Below are 22,341 nucleotides of genomic sequence, written 5' to 3' on the forward strand. Positions count from 1 at the left end.
AATTAAGTCTATTAAAAATTGAAATAAGTGAATTGCAATGGAAAAACCTGCATAAACAAAACATTGAATTTCGGAAATCTCATTTGGTGAGAATGTCAAAAAATTGTCAAAAAATACAAATTACTCTTGTCAAAAAATACAAAATAAACTGACCTGAAATAAAACTCCAAGGACTTCGAATCAAATAATTAAGGAAACTACTATCACGTTTAATATAAAAGGAAGATTTATTAACTAAACAATGAAATTACAGCATCGCAGTTCCAAAAAACAAATCTCACTCTCACTCAAAAAAAACAATTTACATTCTAATTAGTCACCATAGCAACCTAGAAACTCTTCTCGCTACCATCTATAAACTGATATATAATAAATAAATTATTTAACAAAAAATACGATGCGCATAAGCACATACTATTTTACACTCTGGTTATTTCAGTTTCCGTTTTTAGAAGCGCTATAAGTTGAGCCACCTAAGCTAAATTTGGCATGTGACATTTTTAGCTGCAATCATTGGTTGATTTTCTAGCGTTGCCATTCGGGGAGTTGTAATGAGGCTTTTTTTTATCGCCGTGTAAGAGAAATATATATATATAGATTTTTTATAAAAATATGCGGTATTATTTCATTTCTGGAATTTTGTTACTATTTCTATTAAATTCATTTCATTATATTTTAATATATTTTTCATCTATTAATCTTTATTGGTAAGTTAAATCATATGTTATTCCTTATAAATATGTGGTATTATACTTCATAGAATACTGGTATGAATTCTTTTTAAACTAGGACTGACTTCTTTCAAGATTTAATATGATAATGATATTTTTTGCTACTTAGGACATGCAAACGTATGCAAACATATATGTTATAATTTTAATGAAAAATACAATAGAAAATCATTAAAAAAACTTACTTCTAAATTATTTTAAATATATAAAAATAACAGTATTACATTTGCCTACTACTACAAACGAAGGAGCAATGTAAAGTATGGAACTACAGTACAAAGTAGCATGCAAATGTTAATCAATGCACTACGTAGGCTGGAATGTGGTTAGAATTTCATTTGAAAATGATAAAGAATAGTAATAAATCAATTGTTAAAATTATGAAAGAAAATAATTATTTAACAATAAGTAATTAACAGTTATTTTAGAACAAAAAATGTTTAGGTATAAAAAAACAGTCTGTAAAGTTATATTATATTGAGCTGGTATTTGATTATAGTAACTGCTAATATGCTTTTAATTTAAAACTGAAAAATATAACAAGCGTATAAAATCTTACTGCTAGAGAGGAATTCTATTATCTTAAACAATGTTTTGGAAAAAGAAATGTACAATTGAAAAAAAAAATAAGGTCATTTTTAAAGAAATTGACTGACAATTTTAAATTAATGTAAAGCAAATGGTTTTATCAACGACTGAAAGAAGTTTCAAAACAAACTTTTGTTTTGCAATTAAAAGTTATTTTGATTTGTTTACTGGGCGCATTCTTTAATTTCATGTTTTTACTATCAGTCATACGATTGCAATTAAATTCTTACAATGCTTTCTTGACAAGATAAATGTCAATGTAACTGTTTTTTTTTTAAATTTATTTTACTATTATTTCTTGATGATTTGAAGTATTTTGTGTTATTTATTTACGTACAGGGTGGACAATTGCTATGAGTCAAACACAATTTTGTATCACAATTTTTTATGATTACTAGAATTAGTGAGCCAAATAAAGTTTTTGTATGAATATACATTAATCTATGAAAACCCGATGTCTAAAATTCAAAAAATGAAATAATGATAATAAGATAATAATTAAGGATATAGAAATGCACAGCTTGCAAGTTTCTTGCCTTGGAAACTACGTTTTCAAATCAACAATTTAACAATTATTTACAAATTTAATCAGCAGATGTCGCTGCTCAGTGAGAAAAACTCTTTAAGAACCAAAATATGCAGCAACAATATGGTGCAATCAAGGTCAAAGTGAAAATATACAAGTGCAGGTATTTCAGAACAGTCTGATAAGCAAGAGAAAACGTTGTCTTATAATTTTTAGTTTTCTCAGTTATTGGTATTATCTAATAATGAACTTCGTAACTAATTTTTGAAATTGGTAAACATGAACTTTCTTGTTTCCTCAATAGAAGGCAACAAATTGTTCATTTTTATAGCTTTCCGCTTTTTTTCAAAAATATAATTCTTAAAATTGTTGATCATTTTAAGGAATACCCGATATATCCGGAATTTCTAATTAACCAAACCTAAGCATGTTCTGTGGGCCGCATGGTGGAGCGCTACGTCCAAACTCATGCAAATAAAAATTCGTAAAATGTAGTTTTGAAAGATCGTACCTTCAATTAGACTTCTTAATAAGGCTATGATCTTGAAGGGAATAAAATATTTTACTTTAATTTAAATTTTTAGATATAAATCCTGATTTAACAATCAAGTTAAATTTTTAGACATAAGTCTTGATTTAACAATCAAGTTAAATTTTTAGACATAAGTCTCGATTTAACAATCAAGTTAAATTTTCATATATAAGTCCTGATTTAACAATCAAGTTAAATTTTTAGATATAAGTCCTGATTTAACAATCAAGTTAAATTTTTAGATATAAGTCTTGATTTAACAATCAAGTTAAATTTTCAGGTTATGTTTGAATTATGTTATTTAGTTCATTTTTAGATTTTATTTCAGTAGCAGTTACAAGATTTTACTTGCGGTAAAATTGCAGATGCAAGGTTTCGTGTTGAGGAATTAATTTTGCCAGCTCTCCGAAGTGTGTGGAAATAAAAATGAATCCAGAATATTATATTAAAATGAAATCAAATTAGAATTCTGGTGGGTAGGGATAGTGAAATAAAAAAAGGGTGTGTAACGGGGTTTGGATGTTCTCACCTTCCAGCCTAGGTAGGCGCCCCAGACGACGTAGAAGGCCCAAAGTGTGGTTGGTCCACTTCGATCCAAGGAAGAACTTCCGCTCTCTTCAAGTTCCACGGAAAACTTTTGTCAAGACAGTAAAAACAACACCACATTGCACTTTGAAGCCAGTTAACTGACACACATTTTCCACACATTCCATTTGCACATTTCTAATGGGCAAACACTCACAAACACATGATTTATTAAAAACAATAATACAGACTAGTTCCAATTTATAATCTAACTCACTGTGGCTCAGAGAATAAAGTACTCCCTTCCCAAGCAGGCGGTCCAGTTTTGAATTCCAATGATGGCTGATTGATGAGAATTTGCTTCCGGTTGCTAATTTGCAATCTAGCGCTCTTTAACGACTCGTTCACTTTTTTGCAGATTTGCCCCTTGGTTGTTGTTGGTCAGTTCAATGGATAAGGCACTCCCCTCCCAATCAGGTGATCCATATTCGAATCCTAAAGATGGTTTATTGAAACAAATTTGCTTCCGGCAGTTAATTTACAATCCAGCGTTTTTTAGCGACGCAATCGCTTCTTTTTTTTAGTAATTTTTGTGGAACATTGCAAGCAGAAGAGCGGGTCGTTAAACACCACTGAATTGAAAAATCGCCTGCCGGTACGGTCTACCTCAGAGCTGACTAAAAATATCATCAGTGATAGACGGATTAAGTCTTCGCATCGGGATAACCTTAGGAGATTTTCGTGTTTTCCCTTTTCATGTAACTCAAATGTGGGTTAAAAAAATAGAAATAAAAAGAGATTTATAAAAAAGAAATTTATTCAGTTTATTACCTAAAATTAATTTGATTTTACGGCTAATTTTTGTGGAAATAAGTTCGATGAGATTTTCCATTTGTCCGTCTGTTCTTATAAATGACCAAATTTATAAATTCTATGATTAAAACTACTAATAAACTCAATGAGAGCTGATCAAATAAACAAAAGCATAATGCATACGAAATTGCTTTCCAGTGTTGGCCAATCTTCTGACCTACATTTATGCAACAAAGCCCTTCATAGGTATTTTTTTTTTGTCCCGCAGTGGACTGATCGTTAAGACACGGTTCGCAGCAGATCACCGAAGTCAAGCATCACTGGCTACGGTCAGTGTGCGGGTGGGTGACCACTTGGATCAGTCTGCGTAGGGACCGAGGGTGTGCGGTATTGGTCCTCGTTAAACTGTGCTACCGTAAAGTGCTCGACTTCGCGCGCAGGTCGTCGGACTACCGAAGCGGGGTTGCCATCCCCTCCGCAGAGGATCAAAATTGTGATGGCATGTCTTCGGATCATCCACCGGGATGTTTCCCAGACCGTCGCCAATAGCCCATTGTGCAGCTCTAGTGCGACGTAAATTAACAACAACAACAACATAGGTATTTTTTTGTATTCTCTATCTGCAGACGACAGCTCAAATCACAGTTAGGAAAACAGCTTATATATAGTTGAGAAGTTAAAATAGCATGTTAGGGAAGTTAGTGGGGAGAATATTTCCCTAAGCCTTGTAAAGGGTTAACTGAAGCAAATGAATTTAAGGATTTAAGATAAAAAAAGTAAAAAAAATGAAAGAGCGAGTGGTTACCCATTTTGTTCATTTGTTCATTTCATTCATAACCATGCACTACAGCAACTAACACATAGAATATATCGAATGGGAAACTAATAACTAATTAGCATGCAACTACACATGGCATAATCAATACACAGATAAAATAGTAATCAATAGAAATAATATATAATTGCTTCAATCAGCAATAAACATCACTTTTTTTCTATGAAACAATGTAAGTAGAGAAAAATGGTTTATTTTTAAAATTTTTTACTAAGCTTTTGTACTATTAGATTTTATCTTTAAATAAGAAAAAAAATCTTTATATTTTTAGTAGAAATAATCTGGAAACGATTATGTATTATGTGTGGAAGAGGTGTTAAGGCAAAAATTAATTTCTAATTATAATTTTAAATACTGTTCATTTTAATTTGGTGATTAATGTCTCCGTTTGCATACGGTAAAAACAAATTTTGTTGAATTATTATGTCCTAGTATTTCTAATTTGTATGAAAATATCAGACAAAGATGAAGCTTCCAAAAATTTAAATAAAAGTATATTTAAGTATTAAACTACAAATTAAACAAAATAAAAATATTTTAGTTATTTTTAAATGTTGACAATTTTTAATAAATATGTTTCACATTACATTTAAATAAATATATTATTTCTTTCTAATAACAAGTCAGTAGAGAAAACTAAGGAATTTATTTTATTACTTAATAAAATGGATTTTCGGATATAAATATTCATTTTACTTCCTTGTCCAACCTTTGAATCTTACTACGAGTTTATCTCAATTGAATAAATACGGATTTCATGATTATGGTACTCTATACTAACATTCCTCATATTATTTAATAATTTTATCTTTTTTTTGCGTCAGAAATACTTTCTAGCATCCTTTATTTCATTACGTCAAGTTCGCATAATTGCAATTTGTTAAAACTTTAATTTAACACAAACATAACTAAAACTGGCTTTTGCTTTATTCGTAAATAATCCCGATATGTTCAATACTAACAAATTTTATTTACTTCTCAACGTTCATGATTTTTCATATTGTCACAATCAATATGTACTCTATATTTCTCTACCAAGATTTTTTTTTAAATTAAAAGATTATCATTTTAACTTCCATTCAAAGATTCATTGCAGCTTATTTAAGAATATTAAATTTTAAAAAAAATTATTTGATTAATTTAAATACTCATTACAGCGAAAAGTTTATTAATTTTTAATTATTAATAATTTGAAAACTATGCCGAAATACTATTTTTATTAGTTATGTATCATGCTAATATCCATTTTCCATGTTCTTTTCCTTTTGAACGATTATAATATTTACGATTATAGTATTTTTTTTTTTGCGTTAGATTTGCGTTTTTTTGTGCATCCCTTATTCCATTACTTCGAGTTCGCATACTTACGATTTGTTAAACTTTCATTTGACACAGCATAACTACAATTAACTTTTGCGCTATTCAATAATGTGTAAATAATCCCGATAAGTTCAATAGAAAGTCATTTTACTTGCTCGTCAAAGTTTATGTCTCGTACATCGTCACAATAGTTTTGTACTAAACTATCATATATTTCTTGATCAAAATGGTCACTTTTTAATTAAAAAATCTATCATCATTATAAAATTGTAGGCTATTTAAGAATATTCAATTTAAAAAACTCATTAATTAGTTTAATTTAAATATTCCTTACAACGAAAAGTTAATTAATTTTTAACTGTTAATATTTGAAAAATATGTCGAATTATTATTTTTTATATTTGCTAACACTTGTTTCCTATTTTGTTTCGAAACGGATTCGATAATAGCTTACCTTCCAAGCTTGATAATTTGTTGCTAACATGATTTGGCTTCTTCTCATTTGAAGAAAGAGTCGCCTGTGTACCCATCCGCGGAACAACTTCTGAATAAGTGTGGCCAGCTCGTGAAGGCTCTCTTGCCTGAACTGCTCAAGTTCATACAGCTGAAACATGTTCATTCATGTCAACTCAAATTGAACGAAACTTCAGTTGTTTAAGAAACTATTATGGAAATAGTCGCAAACACTCTAAATTATCAAGACCCTCAACACGAAAATAGTGAAAACAAAATAAATTTTAAAGAAATAATAAGGGAAATAAAATGGTGAAAAAAAAACGCGGAATCCGAAGTGAACGATGGCGGCTTTGGAAAGTTAATCCAGACAAGATCATCCATATCCAGGCCGAGCAAGGGTTTGAAGAAATTATGTCATTAACAAAATAACAGGCATTGATATAAATCATATAAGAGATCAGAAGAATAAAATGAGCTGATGTGACAGGGGAGGCGAAAATTTTTGCCTACGATCGGATTTAACTTTATGCCTATGTTTTTTACGATATGCGACGTTCGATGCTTTATCGAATTATTGACGAAAGATATACCTTTCTTATTCCAAATTAAATAACATGACAGGTTTGCCCAATGTAGCTAAATTTGCATTGGCCAGGTATGTGGTAAATGTGCCAACTACTCACACAGGCTAATAAAAGCTTTAGATTAATACTTTATTGGACTTTACTTTGCACTTATTACATCCTGTATTCGGGATGGTATCGTTTCGACAAGCTTCTAGAGTAATTTTAAGTTCGGCGAAACCATGCATTGATCACGAAGATCCTGTAGATTAAATGAAATAGGATATTGCTGTTGGATGAAACTTTTCATCAAACATTTTCCGTTCAGTTAACTTGGATTTTCAAAGCTCTGTCGCCAAGGAAAATAAAAAAGCCACAGTTTAAGTTGTGCCATACAATCGAAGTATTAAATATATTGAAAAAATATATTGTGGCTTAACTACCACTAATTCTTTATTAAATACTATATACATTTATTTATTAAATACTAAATAAATAAATACTAATTCCACTATTAAATACTAATTCTTTAGTATATGAAGTAAATTAAATCCCTAATAATATCATGTTGCGGTGAAAAATAATTTAGGCTTTCGAATGGACAAATAACTGTTTTAAAAAAACTGCCAATTTGGCGACATTTTCCCACCTAGATAAAAATTATCAAAGTCACTGCCTTGCTCTTAGTGTTTGCAAATTTTTATGAGCCCAGATAATGTAGCATTGGAGTAAGATTTTAAGCATTAAAAAATTAAACCACAAATGTTTTTCATTTCTACAAATCTGTGGCTTTTCTCCATATTGGCATTTCGGAATAAGCTTAGATAACACTAACTTTAGATAGGCTAAACTTGTCCTAACAGTTATGAGTAACTGCTGCCTACTCAGTTATGAAAATAGCATATTATTCGCATATGACGACGAAACCTTCGCTCCTTGACGTCGGGGAATGTGCTGCAAGTCAGACTGATGCTCAATGACGTTTCTGGCCAAAGGCATTGCAGCATTATCGTTACCTTCGAAGTAAAAATGTAACATTGCAGACTGCGTTTGATGTGACAATATGAACTAGTGTTGTATGGGTTTTTGTTTGCTCTCAAGATACACCAGGGTACCATTTTCATACCAGTCCCACATCATGATACTCTTGTCAGTCCTTTACATAGTGTGAAAAGGTGGGTTCTCGCCAAATTCGTAAGTACGAAACTAGATGTAGTGTTGATGAATATGAATCATCAGCAATCAGAATAAAACAACAGAGTCGAATAGACCAACAGTTATTTCTGCTTTCTTTTTTTTTGGGTAATTTCAAAGGCTTCTTCGTTATCCCTAAACGAAATTTTAAACTAGCACAGTCATGATGATTCAATAATGTATAAATAAACACTCTTGCTATGTTTTAATAAGCTTTTAGTCCTGAAAATTTATTTTTATAAATAATTATTTGCTCAGAAATGTTTCAACTAGTGTACAATATTGAACGTTCAGTAAGAAAACTACTTACAGTCTTGCTGTGTTTTAAGAAAACCTTAGTCCTGCCGAAACAATATTCGGAGGTATGGACGGGAAGGTCTCTTAATAGGTGGGTGACCCCTTCAACTGGCAGGCCGGACCAAACTGGCCACGTGTGGATGGACAGCATTTTGTACCGCTGCAGAAAAGATTCGTAGTCTTGGCGGTGGGCGTAACCAGCTTTACGCATGCGCGTCGTCTCCAGTAAGCTGTGGAAAAATAAATAAATAATTGAATCGAAATTCCTTCTATCATTAAATTTATTGTATTAATTTCAATTAATTAGAAACAACTAACCTTGTTAACACGTGGTATTAAGCAAAATTATCAGTCGAAAGAGAAAATAGAGATAATAAATTTGTTTGTTAATGCAAAATACGTGCTTTCAACTTCTCATATTATTTATTTTTGGAACGTTCAGCTTATTTTTCGTTGGTTAAAAATCTACGAAGTTGCGATAAATAGTTAGTTATTAAAGATTTCATTCGAGTTAGTTTCATATTTTTTTTTAATTTATTGCCGATAATAATTATATATAATCTAAAATAATTTCATGATTATGATTACAATTATTTTACATTTATTTTATAACGAATAAAGCACTCCTTTTTACGGATATAATCGTGTAAGCTGATGAAAAGATTATATCTTTTATTTTCCGGATTGTTATTAATTTTTTCCCTTTTCAATAGATATCAGGAAAATCCCTCTTCGTTTTAGAAATGAACCCTGTGGTGTTTTGAGAAACTCTTCAAAAGAATCACTTTAAATTTCTAATATCAATAGTTTTTGGTAATTTAAAATTTTTAATTTTTTGAAAAGGTGGACACATTTTTTTCAAGTGTCTAATATTAAAAATAATACTACAGACTAGTAGCCAGTAACAAAATTCCCTAATTTTTCTCTTGTATTGAGTAACGTCAATTTTTTAATTAATCTCAATTAAATTACTTTATAATATTTATGACACCCACCAGTACTTTTTTTATATTTCCCACAAGCATTTTCTCTTTAAATTATTATTTTATAAGTATAGAGGGCTGTTATAAGTTTAGGATTGATATTATCACACTATTTAAAATATTGGTTTATTTCTTATTAAATATTTATGGGATACTTTAAGTCCTTACATAATGCAAAAAAAAAAGAAGCAAATTTGGTTTGAATTTTAAAATTAAATGCCAGACGTGACATAAAACTAAAAAAAAATAATAATAAAAACTGAGATCAATCAAAAATATTTAGTTGAGAAAACGTGGAGTTTAAGTTATAAAGAAACCAAGATAATATGGCAAATCAGTTCTTGAAACCTTACCCTGAATTACAATTTCACGCTGATATAGTAATCTCATCGTATATACTTTCATCGATCCAATTTAGAGTTTACGGAAACCAATGTTCAACTCCTTGTCTTCTGGATCAAGTATCGGGAGAAATCACCTTCGCGGTGGACTTTTTGATGGAACTAACCCGGATTTGCTTTGCATGGAGAAGAAAACGACGAAAACCTATCATGGTTTGCCTGGCTGTAAGGAGACTCTAACCCATAATCCGACTTCCACGGAGAATATTTTACGTCATCACGGTGGTCGAGCACTGTGGTCGAAATTCGTATCGACCAGCTATCTCTGGGATACGAACTTGGGTCACTTTATCGGGAGACGATCAATCCCTCCTCTGATATTTGGTAATATTGTAGTAAAATAATGGGTGCTTAAATAATATTAAAATAACGCTATACTGTAAAAAATTCGGATCAAATTATGGTAAAAGGTGCAGGCACTCAGAGTGTCGGTACTTTTTGCCGTAAAATTCATTTGCACTGGAATGTGTTACAGAAAAAACAAATTGATGTACCGCAATTGTTATAGTAATAATTACATTAAAATCACTGAAACACTGTAATTAAACAAATAATGCGGCATAATATTTTATAATAAAAATGGATTTTACCGATGATGCACCCAAAGTGCCGGTACTTTATATCGTAATTTGATACGGAATTCTTTACGGTGCAGTTTGAATGCTTGAAGACATCTACTTACCCTAAATATCTTACTTGATGCTGCACTAAAGCCATTTCAAAAATCATAGGTTGTTTGAGCTCGTTCGGCTGAAAATTTATGAAATGTCTTAAAATTTATGAAAACTAATAACAAAATATTCATAAACTATTTAAATTATCTATATATATATTTCCGTGAAGCACCGAAATCTGGAGGGTCTCGACTTTCACCGATGAATGTCAACAATCACTTACTCACTTTGGTGAATGTCTGAAGGCATTATATTATTTCAATATCTGATCAGGATAGTTTAGGAAAAACATCAACGTATAGGAATACTGTAAAGTTTATCCTGGTCAGTAACCACGACTGATGTTACTCTTAATCTATTCTAATAGAAAAAAAAATATCGAATAAGTGTTTAAATGTTAATGAATAAATTATCATCAAATTACACCGAGAAAAAAAGTTAGGTCAAAATTACCAGAATATGATAAAATGTACCGTATTTTTGCCTTTATGGGAGCATTAAGAAGCTCGTCAATTTTTACGGCTTAGTATAATGATACTTTAGTAAGAAGTTTGGTAAATTTAACAACAAAATATCGTTTTATAATGCTTAAAAAATATGATAAAATTTGGTAATTTTATCGTATTATCTTAGATTATCACATAATAACCATTTTTTCGTTAAATTTACTCCTAACTTATGTATTTTTTTACAAAATGTGAGGTAATAAGAAATATATTTTGGAAACCAAAATTTTCGGCAAACCGTATTACCATATGAAATGAAAAAATATCGAATGAACGATTTAAATACCGCATATTTTAGTTTTATTAACCAGAATTACGTTTTTTTTCATAATAAATGTCATTACCATGCAGTGAGGTAATTTTACCAGATTTTTTTTCATCTGTGCAGATCCAGCATATATTTACAACATTTACAGCAGTGACTATGTGATTGTTGGAATTCGTCGAAGAAAGTCGACGGTCACCAACTTTGGACGTTCACATCAGAGACATACATATTTGATGAACAAATTAATACATAAACAAAAAAAAATCTTAATTTAAAAATGTATAAATATTAATGAAATCATTTCAGTTCATATGATCTGTTAAACCTAAATTGTAATCAATTTTTGAGACATTTTTGGACGCTGAGTTAACCGAAATTAAATTCTTAACATAAAAAAAAAAAACAAATCTATAAGATAAATACAAATCTGAGAAAAAAGTTACGAAATTATTACACGGTTATGTTAAATTGCTCGAACAGACAGAAAGTTGAAAATTAATCAGATTCAGAGGAAGATCGGGACATCAGAAAATCATTAATTGAGAATGAAAAAACAAAAATCTCAAAAATCATTTCTTCTTATTTTATCTATTTTATCTTACCATAGCAAGTAATGCTATAATTTTAATTTGAAGTATTATTAAAAATAATTTTCTGCACTTATTTTATTTCATTGGAAAAATAGAATTTCATACTTGTGGAGAAAATTGTTTTTAACAAGCGTCAATCTTGCGTTCGACTTGTATATCAGATCTACCTGTCACCGAAAAGCATTGTAAAATTTATCGATTATATTGACCATATTGACAGCTAATGAATCATAATGCATATTTTTCGTAATACATCAAACTAAAAATAAAAGCATTTAATTTTAAGCATATTATGCTTTATTCATCGAAAAAAAAAACAGTTGCAAAAAATAGGTAGAATAAAAAAAATATATATACAAAAAATCTGTACTGGTCAATTACTATACTCAAATTTGGTTTGAGTTTTTAACTGGTTTTTATACGGGTCTATGGATTTTTAAACATTACAATGTTTCGAACAAACTTATATATCCTTCAGTTCCTCTCACTCGTTTATTCACTCGCTACATCGTTTATTATTCCAAGATATCGTATAGCGAACTTAATGAAAAACTTCTGGTAGCCCGCATTGCAAAATTGCGCTGTTTCAGCATTAAATGGCTGCAGAATGAAAAATATTTAATATTGCTGATTCAAAATCGTATGAATTTCATTTCATATTTGCACCACTTAACGATCTACGATCGTTTCGTTCAAAATATTATTTAAATCGAATTGTTAACATATATTATATATTGCCGACCAGGTGGCCGAGTGGTTATCGTGCCTGACCGCGGAGCCAACGGTTGCGGGTTCGAATCCGCTCTGAACATGGATGTTTCTTTCTCTCTCTGTGTGCTCTATGTCCTTTCTCCTTTGTGTGTGTGATTGTGTGAATGTGATCCGTCCTATAAACGGGTTTGTGGTTGTGTGACGTGGGCGACGCTGCTCCACCGCCGTGGCTTCGCCACAGGTGCACACTGGGTAACGAGAAGAGAGTAGCAGTCCTGGCATATGAGGCCAATGGGACAATACATCTCAAGTGCCCACCATTAAAAAAATATTTAACATACAGGGTCTTTATAATTAAAGTTCCATTTTGAAATGGCTATAAAAATAAAACTACCCGGCCAAATGTCATCAAACTTGGTAAATGTCTATAAAAGGTCATGGGATTATAGTTCCCGCAAAAAAAAAAGTTCAAAAATTCACCACCAGCGGAGAATGGCGCTGTATGCAATAGTGTTAAACAAATGTGAAATATGCAAATTTGTTTTACACGTCATGAGACTTTGCAGTTATAAAAGTGAGTCGCCTTGTCTGAGCTGTCAGTGTTCTGAGTCGACAATGTCTGTTACCATGCAAGACCGTGCTTTGCTCGTGAAATGCTACTATGAATGCGACAGCAATGAACGAAGGGCTTTACAAAAGTTCCGTACTGTAAGAGGAAAACGCCGAGGTCCAATGACACCGCAAGGTTTACGGCAAATTTACGGTAAAAGACGTGTAAAACAAATTTGCATATTTCACATTTGCTTAACACTATTGCATACAGCGCCATTCTCCGCTGGTGGTGAATTTTTGAACTTTTTTTTTTGTGGGAACAAAAATCCCATGACTTCTTATAGACATTTACCATGTTTGATGACATTTGGTCAGGTAGTTTTATTTTTATAGCCATTTCAAAGTGGAACTTTAATTATAAAGACCCTGTATATTTTACGTATAGTCTATATAAAAGTTTAATATAATATACATAACACATATAGTAGCATACCTTTATGCAGCGAACATAGAGGGCGTTCCTTCCTTGAAGACTTTTCATAAGTGCACCAATTGAGATCCGAAACTGGGTAGCGGTTGTGGCAGGCCTTTTAAGGGATGTCCTTCTAGGATTACCTGTAAATGATGACCATAATTATATGGGGGCACCATGAAATTGTTCAAGTCATAGGCTGAACAATATCACTAATTAAATTGTCATAATTTTGTGATCGTAAATTGCAACTAATTTCTTGCACTGTTGGACGATTCGTATAAGTGCCAGTGGAAATAAAGCACCGTTTAAACAATAAATGAAATAAGATAGTGTATACGGAGGAATACCTTCAGGGAAGAGTGTTTTGAGTAAAGGTTGTTCTGTTCGGTACATGGCTTGGGAGAGGTCTCTGTGTAGAATATCGTTGTTCTTGTCAATGAATCCAGTCACTGAGTATGTCACCTGCAAAAAAGTCACTTAATATACAACGACCCTCGTGCCAGAGTTCCATATTATGTGATTATTAAAAGTGAATTACAATGTTTGCCCAAACGATATATGAACACATGTCATGGCTTCAGAAATACACTAGTGACAGCAGTGCTGCTATTTAGAGTTACAAAAATAGGAAATGTGCATTGAAGATTTCATATAACTGAATAACAAATTCGCTAACAAAATTTAAAGTGAGTGTAAATTCAATTCGAGTTGAAAATGGATGGGTTCAGGAAACAACGCCCAATAGCAATATTTCTTTAGCATAAAGCGAGCAAAATGCAGACATTTTTTGCTAAAAGTATAGCAAGCATTGTCAAAAATGTAGTGAGAGCTTTCGTGAAAAGGACTCATCGTTTTCGGATTTGCCAAACCACAGACCAAGTCAAACAAGCACGTCTGAGAAGAAAATGTTTTTTTTCTATCTTTGCAGTTAAAATTCGTTTTATAGCTTACTATTTTTTACACTTGGCCACGCATCTCATTCTAGCAAAACTTTACAATAACTCTTAATGCTGTCATACGATCTTGTTAATCAAGTATGCGTAGTCTGTGTTGTTATCATTTTACCTTTATACAAACTCAGCCCTGCATTGTGACGATGCTATTGCTACTGTATTTCTGATGCTATCATGAGTGTTCACATTTCATTCGTACGATCAATATATTATTATTATAATTTTAAAAAAAAGGTGGTACTCACTGCTCCAGCATAATGCCTAACCCTAAAACTGTGGTGAGGGAGTGTGCTGTCGGCTATGAAATTCCTGCATCCCCGACTCTCAAAGTAAGGGTTGTCCTGGCAGGCCTGCGTCAGCTTGTATAAAAAGGTCTCATCACTGACCGGACCTGGCCGAAGGCACTCTTCGTCCAGCATGGCCAATATGCCATGATTATTCTGAAGCAAGGAAAATACATTTTAGCATTGGAATTAACCCTTCATAATTTATAGTGTGTGTAGGTGCCTTGAACAATATCAGAATTAATTAGTTTACAATTTGGATTGTGTCAATAGTTTTTGAACTAGTACCTTTTTGGAATGCTTTTCTAGTTTTGAATTTGAAACATTTCTGTTGAGTAAAATATTTATATAAAAAGTTTTGGTAGCAGATTTGTTTACTTAATTTACTCATATTTTAGCAAAATTTACATAAAATGGCTACAAAATGTTTAGTCAAATAAAATATTAAAATGCATAAACGTATGTGTTTATGCATTTTAATAATATATTTTAATAACACATATTTTATAATGCTTATTGGTAAATAAAATATTGCGTATCATATCAAAATATCTATTAGTTGGAAACAGTTATGGACGGAATGTTGTACAAAACTGAAAACTAAATTTATCATATCTTTCTCAGAAAATATAAAAGCAAAATTCTCCTTATTTTTATCATAAGAGAAAACATCCCTTAAAAAATCGATCCATTTCTCCTCGTAATGTAAAGTTTGAACTCAAAATGATAAAGGTATTGAGTAATGATATTGCACAACAAAATGTTATAGCTAAAGCATTTTTAATGTAGTTAGGGCTTTATATTTTTTCCATAAAAAAAGTTTTGAGCATTTCTTTTGACTCCAACGTTCTTAGTATGTTGACATTGACTAATAGTAAAATCTGAATTCAATACTTGCAGAATTGACAACCCATCTTGGATAAGTTGGGTAAGGATATCATTTCCAAATTGGTTTCCTTGGCCCAGATAAGCACTATATGCTTGTAGTGGGTTCCATCCAATGTGGATGTTTATGGAAACGAAATTATTTATCTGCCTGCTAGGGAGGGTAATGAACTTTCTATAGTTCTATAATTCAACATCATGTAAGGTTCACTCTCTGCTTTTGGTCAATATAAAAAACGCTTGGAAGATTCCCACAGTTCCTCCAAGAATGAGATTCCAAGAATGTCAATGCAGTGCTCTTGTCTCAGATTTGCCTGAACGACTTTATAGACTTTGGATTGGTCATTTAAAAAGTTTAACCTTCCTCGGAATTGAGAAGATATCTATCAACACACAACGGAAACGTGGTAAAGCTTTTTAGGTTTTTAACGTAGGTAGGTATTTTATTTACGTTGCACTAGAGTGTCACAATGGACTATTGGTGACCTTCCCTGAGGATTTTGGGATCGCAATCAGAATTTTGATCCTCTGCAGAGGGGATGGTTCCCCCGCTTTGGTATCCCGACGACGTGCGGGTGGAGTCGAGCAATTAACGGTAGAACAGCTTAACGAAAACCGATAAGCGGAGCCTAACTGTTTGTGTTTGAATATTTATGTTTCCTTATAAGTAAGGTGATATCCGAAGCAAAGGAAAAGGTTCAACCGGATCTGTTACGTTTCAAGCTCTGATATATGTATGTTTGTAAAAGGGAAAACCTCGTCGCACGCTTCAGAGCCGGTTTTTGTTTAGATTTAGAGCAAAAAAAAAAGAACTTAATGAGGATACTTTACGCTTTGGCTTAAATAATCGGTTAACAATTTTAACTACGTCACAAAATGAACATTTGTCGAACTGTCCATTGCAAGTGGTCAGTTATCACGCTTTCCTCTCATATCATTGATTGCATTGATGCCGCTGTGTGGGTAACTGTTAAATCAGGGAGAGACTGCTTGTGACTGGTTAATGCAATATGATCTTTTAAATTTGGTTTAGATGAATAAACCAATATTATAAGCAATGACAACATATTTTATCCAAACAAATTAGTTAAATTTGTGGTAACTTAAGCATTTCTATTAGAGATGGCATCGCACTTAGGTTTTTTTTAAAAAAAAATAATTAAAAAATTTTTTCGCGCATTTTTTTAAAATTGACTTTTGATTACGTATCATAATTTTCTTAAAACAAGATTTGATTTCATACCATTATTACTCCAATAAAAGAGAATGTAAAAGAGTTTTCTTTAATATTTTATTAGAAATTTTTTTTTTAATAATTTTTGTTCTAAAATAAAATAATGCGTACAAAGATATTACTTTGTGGTAAAAATTAGTTTATTTCAATAATCTGTTAGTGGAGCAAAATTTTGAAGCAAACATCATTTCTCCACACTTATTTTCAAACTCTCATAAAATGTTATATTTAAATTAAAGCTAATTTTCCTATACAACAGCTTTATTAATTGCAGGTAAATAGAAATTAACATACTTAAAGTGAAAGTTGCTGTTTAAGAAGAATCCATAACTTTTAAAACATTTTAAGAATAGTTTAAAAACATTTTTCTCATGCCATGGTTCCCCAGTGGCACAAGAATTGGACTCCGATTCCGAGGGGCTTGGGTTCGATTCTCGCTGAGACCCACTGAGTATACGCTACATGCGATATACCTGCTTATAAATTCAGTGGAGTCGAAAGTCCCGTAGTCATTGAGAAATACTGAGGGTGCAGGGATCACGAGAAAATTTCCTTTCCTTTCAATCTAAATTAAAGAAGTGGCCTCATAAATGAGTTGTGCTGCCATCGATCCGTGGGTCTCCAAGCCAAGACGTATTTTCACCCTTGCGGTGCTCTCCTGTCAAACGAAAGGCGCACCTTTCTGACTTAACTCGTAAAGCAAATGGCTGGGGAACTTGGCATGTCCAAGTGTCATTTAAACCAACATGGAAACACAATTAATGCATCACGAACAGATCATGTAATCAGATTTGCAGATCTACAGCATCCGTTTTTTTTTCAATCTGCAGATCATTTTGCTAGTTTCAGACAAATAATGTTACTATCTATTTTACATTAATTATTTCATACTTCGTATTAAATTTAATTATTCAATCTTCATAAATAGAACTAACAATATTTTAAATTCGATACATTTTTCCAGCATATATTCGTTTACAGCATTTTTTAATTCAATTCTGAATTGTAAAAATTAAGCAAGCATGATATGAAATGTAATGTAAATTGCATCGCTCAAGTTCTCACATAATAAAAAACAATTTTCAAGAAAATTATGTATACAGAAAATACAAATATTATTTCAATCTTAATCTATCTCTGAAATAAGTACTTAAGTATAGAGAAGAATAAATAGCACAAAACAGTTTTTTTTTTAAAAATTAAACACAAAAGATTTGCACTGTATATGAAGCATAATATTTCTGATCAAAACTAATTCTTACTTTTTCTATAAGATCACATATAACAGCATTATTGAAATAATCAATGTGCTCCCATTGTATGCCCTTCAAAATTAAGAAAAAGAAATTAATATTATCGTATATTACAATATTACAAAAATAATAAAAACATAGTATATACACAGTATACTCTCATACCTGCCAACTTTTAATTCCTTCAATTATGATTTTTCCCAGTGGTATTAAAACGGAATTAAAATTTCAATTTCAAACAACGAAATACGTTGTAATTGAAAAACCTTGAGCTGAAATAGTTGAGAGTAACGCATAATAATATATATGCGTAAGTTTTTTAAAAATAGTGGTGATCAAAATCCTTTAAAAAACAAGTTTATAAAAGAACAAATAGCATATAATTACTACCACTTTAAATGTAAAAATAAAATTTTACGCCAAATGCGTAAAAGTTGGCAGGTATGTAACTCTCGATATCTCGAAAACCTTGTTACGTCAAACAGCTGAGATAAACTGATTTCTAAGATAAACTGAATTGAAAGGTAAAAAGGGAATAATTCATATCAACAATATGTTATATATTATGTCTTAATTATAATTAAGCAGGTTAAATTATAATAATTGCATTCATTATTATTGTTATCCATTGATAAATGAGAATTAGTCAAGCTGTTATTCTTTTTAAGTATAATCAAGTAGAGCGTGATCGAAAAGCAGAAGAAAGCGTTGATGACAGTTATGAGAGACGTTAGACGTGAAAGAATGCGTAGGAGACGTTTTGTCATACAACTTCTTTTATTGGTCTCATTCAGTCAAACATTTGAATATAAAAAGATTTTATTTCAGTAACTTATTGTTGACATTATATTAATATGTATTATATTATTAAAATATAATATTACGTGTTATCTGATAATATATTATTATATACCTGATGATATATTATCATATGTTATCTAAGTTCTCTAGAACACATTTTAAATGGATTTAAATTAGTAGTAAGTGAAGCGATCGTGGCTAACAAAGCAAACCACACAAGCTTTCATAGCAATTTTTGAGGGTTGGAGAGAGTTAGCGAACAGGGGGTGGAGCCCACTAGTGAAAATAACAGTTTTAGATGTCACAGATAAGAAGAACATTAAGTATAATTATTGAAACATCAGAAGGCCTGTTATATTGACTACTAAGAACTTCATAAAACTTATATTACATTAAAAGCTTAATTTTTATTACTTTTATAGTAACTAAAAGGTGTGGGAGAATAAAGCTACAAGCCACACTTTTTCCTACAGTTTCATTGAGCTGTTCCTTCACATTCTTTCTACACAGATACTCAGCAAATACTCACAACTTTCATAAAATAAAAGCAAAATTCTCACAAATATTTTCAGGCTTGATTTAGAGCGTTTGCCTTCCAATGACGTGTCCCAGGATCAAACCTCAGCGGTGGTTCACTGATACGAATTCTGCTCCCGACTAGCACCTGTACTTACGAAATACTGTGTCATACGGGCTAATAATCGGAGGATTTCGTAGTTTTCCTCTCCATGTAACGCAAATACCGGTTTCCATCAAAACGTTTTCTACGGAGGCTAGTTTGTCAAAATATTTGAACTAGGAGTTTCTTTGTCTTCTGGCTTAGGTTTCAAAATTACAAGGATACGGAGTTGAACATTGATATCGTTAACTTAGAATTGGGTAGGCTGTTCAACGCCAGTTATAAAATAAAAAAAAAAATAAATGATTGGGAAGTATTGTGATTTTTCTCCGAAACAGATCGTCAGAGCAACTTGAATGTGACTTATCATTTTATTGTTTCAAAACTTTTAATCCAATGAATATACACACCATTTCAAACTGAATAAAATATAGAAAATTAACATCGAAAAACTACATACCTCTTTGATATATTCTTCCTGTTCAGCTTTGAGTGTTAATTCAATTAAAATTTGTTGGAGTTTTTCGTTACAATAATTTATTATGAGCTGTTCGAACGAATTAAACTGAAAAAAAGGAAGAGACAAATAATTAATTTGTTTAAAAAGTACTAGAACTTTTTTAAATTCTGAAAGAAATAAAGACACATTCAAATTTTAACTAACATTTTTAAATATTTTTCTATTTTATTTCATGGGAAATAGAGCTTTGAATGTATAAATACTTAATAAACTTTTTCGTACATACATTTTTATTACTTTACTAAAAACTTAATTCACTTCAAAAATGTACAAAAAATTCGAAATAACAGTCGAAATAACAGTTTCAAACTCCCAAAAACAGGTGCCTATTTTCAAAATTTGAAAGACGTGAATGTTAAGAAGAAAAAGTGATTTGAAAATGGAAACATAAAGGTGTGAAACTAAGTTAAAAAACCACAGTAGTCGAGAGAGAAAAAAATCAGCTTAAAATTAGAAATACACGAGGTGTTTCAACAAATTGTGCTCTTTGGTGGGCTAAAAGAGTTGAATTTTTTTTAAAATAGATTTTTGTTACCTTGACGAATAGATGTTTATTGGGATCTCCTCTATAAAATATAACAGATGAATATTTCACTCAAGATTCCCAAAAAAAATTTTTGTTGATTAAAATATTCGATTGTATTTGTATTTGATTACAAATAATAATTACTATATAATTAATTACTAATTACACTATTGGAATTAATCATCACTGATTGCATGCAATCATGATTACTCGAAATCACAAAAAATTAAACAGTAGCATGTAATCAAAATTACAAGTAATCAAAATATATGATTACATACAATCGTGATTACCCGTACTCTTATAATTAAAATAATTATTGTTATAATTGCAAGTGTTTAAAATATAAGAATGCAGGTAATCATGATTATAAGTAATCATATACCTCATCGTATTTTTTCATAATCATATATTTTGATTTATTCTTATGATTACATGCAATAATTTATTTTTATTATTTCTAATTAATTACCTAAAATCGTTTTGTTTTGCTATTAAAACAATCATGATTATCGTTGTAATCGAAATTATGATTAATTGTAATTACCATTTAGATTAATTGATTTCTATAATCGATTATTGCAATTACGACTGCGGTTGTAATCAAATATAAAAAATTTAATTACGGTTGCAAGTAATCAATATAGTCTTATACTGTATTAGATCACATGTTTGTTCAATTTTGTCTATACCTAGTCATGTGTCATTAACACCAATTTTGTTTTTAAGTTTAAATTAATATGAAACAGAGACTAAAAAATATGTATACAATTTCAATATCGTTACGATGTGCTTTTACTTATTTATCCATGACTTATTTTTTATCACATTTTTTTACATTACTTATCATTAATGATTACTTATCATACATAGTTAATTATTATATATTATTGCTTATTTTACATAATTACTTATTAACCCATTATATGCTTTGTAGAACAATTTTATATTGAACAAGAATCTCAAGTATATATTATAAAGGTGATTATTATTTGAAATAGGAATTTTTCAGAATAAACAAATCTCACCTCCAGGACTTCAAAACCATAAATGTCTAACATTCCTATACATTTTCTTTTACCCATTCGTTTTGCCTATGAGAACAACATAAGAATTAGAACACAATTTTTATGAGATAATTATCACACAATGATTTTGAAGGTCACTTTTGAAACAAATTACTGTCAAACGTAAAACAGAATGGGAGGAAAAAAATTTTGAATTTTATTAGGCGATTTATTTAAATTTTTACAGTTGAATACTAATTAATACAAAAATGCACAATAAAGACAAAAAGGATAAAAGAAAAAAGACCGATATTTTTTGGCGCTCCTCCCGCTATTGTTTTGATATATTTTTCTTTGGCTGTATTAATACAATATTAGAAAGCACTCTTTTTTGCTGATATAATCGTATGAGCTGATGAAGAAATTTTATCTTTCCCGTACTTAGATTCCTGCTTTTTTAATTTTGTTTTTAAATATTTTTAAAAGCTCTTCAGTTTGAGAATTTTTTTTTCTTCTCTTTTCAAAAAATCTCTAAATTTGTGACCGCTTTTCTGAATTGCCATGCATTTATATATATATATATATATATATATATATATATATATATATATATATATATATATATATATATATATATATATATATATATATATATATATATATATATATATATATATATATATATATATATATATATATATATATATATATATATATAT

The 22,341-nt window shown here is 30.6% G+C and overlaps 1 protein-coding gene across 1 annotated transcript in view; it reads right to left on the minus strand.

Moving 5' to 3' along the window:
• The window catches only part of Myo95E (Myosin 95E), a 64,578-nt gene that overhangs the window by 10,548 nt on the left and 31,689 nt on the right, over positions 1-22,341 (minus strand). The window contains exons 11-19 of the mRNA XM_043044185.3: positions 21,644-21,709; positions 20,030-20,134; positions 18,159-18,221; positions 14,739-14,933; positions 13,888-14,002; positions 13,559-13,680; positions 10,447-10,514; positions 8,394-8,610; positions 6,325-6,474 (exon numbers count right to left, since the gene is read on the minus strand). Coding sequence (XP_042900119.3) covers positions 6,325-6,474; positions 8,394-8,610; positions 10,447-10,514; positions 13,559-13,680; positions 13,888-14,002; positions 14,739-14,933; positions 18,159-18,221; positions 20,030-20,134; positions 21,644-21,709 — 1,101 coding nt within the window. The remainder of the gene's footprint in view (positions 1-6,324; positions 6,475-8,393; positions 8,611-10,446; positions 10,515-13,558; positions 13,681-13,887; positions 14,003-14,738; positions 14,934-18,158; positions 18,222-20,029; positions 20,135-21,643; positions 21,710-22,341) is intronic.

Source organism: Parasteatoda tepidariorum, chromosome 5, assembly GCF_982258835.1.
Source record: "Parasteatoda tepidariorum strain Cologne lab strain chromosome 5, Ptep-v5.0, whole genome shotgun sequence".
NCBI classification, from domain to species: domain Eukaryota; kingdom Metazoa; phylum Arthropoda; class Arachnida; order Araneae; family Theridiidae; genus Parasteatoda; species Parasteatoda tepidariorum.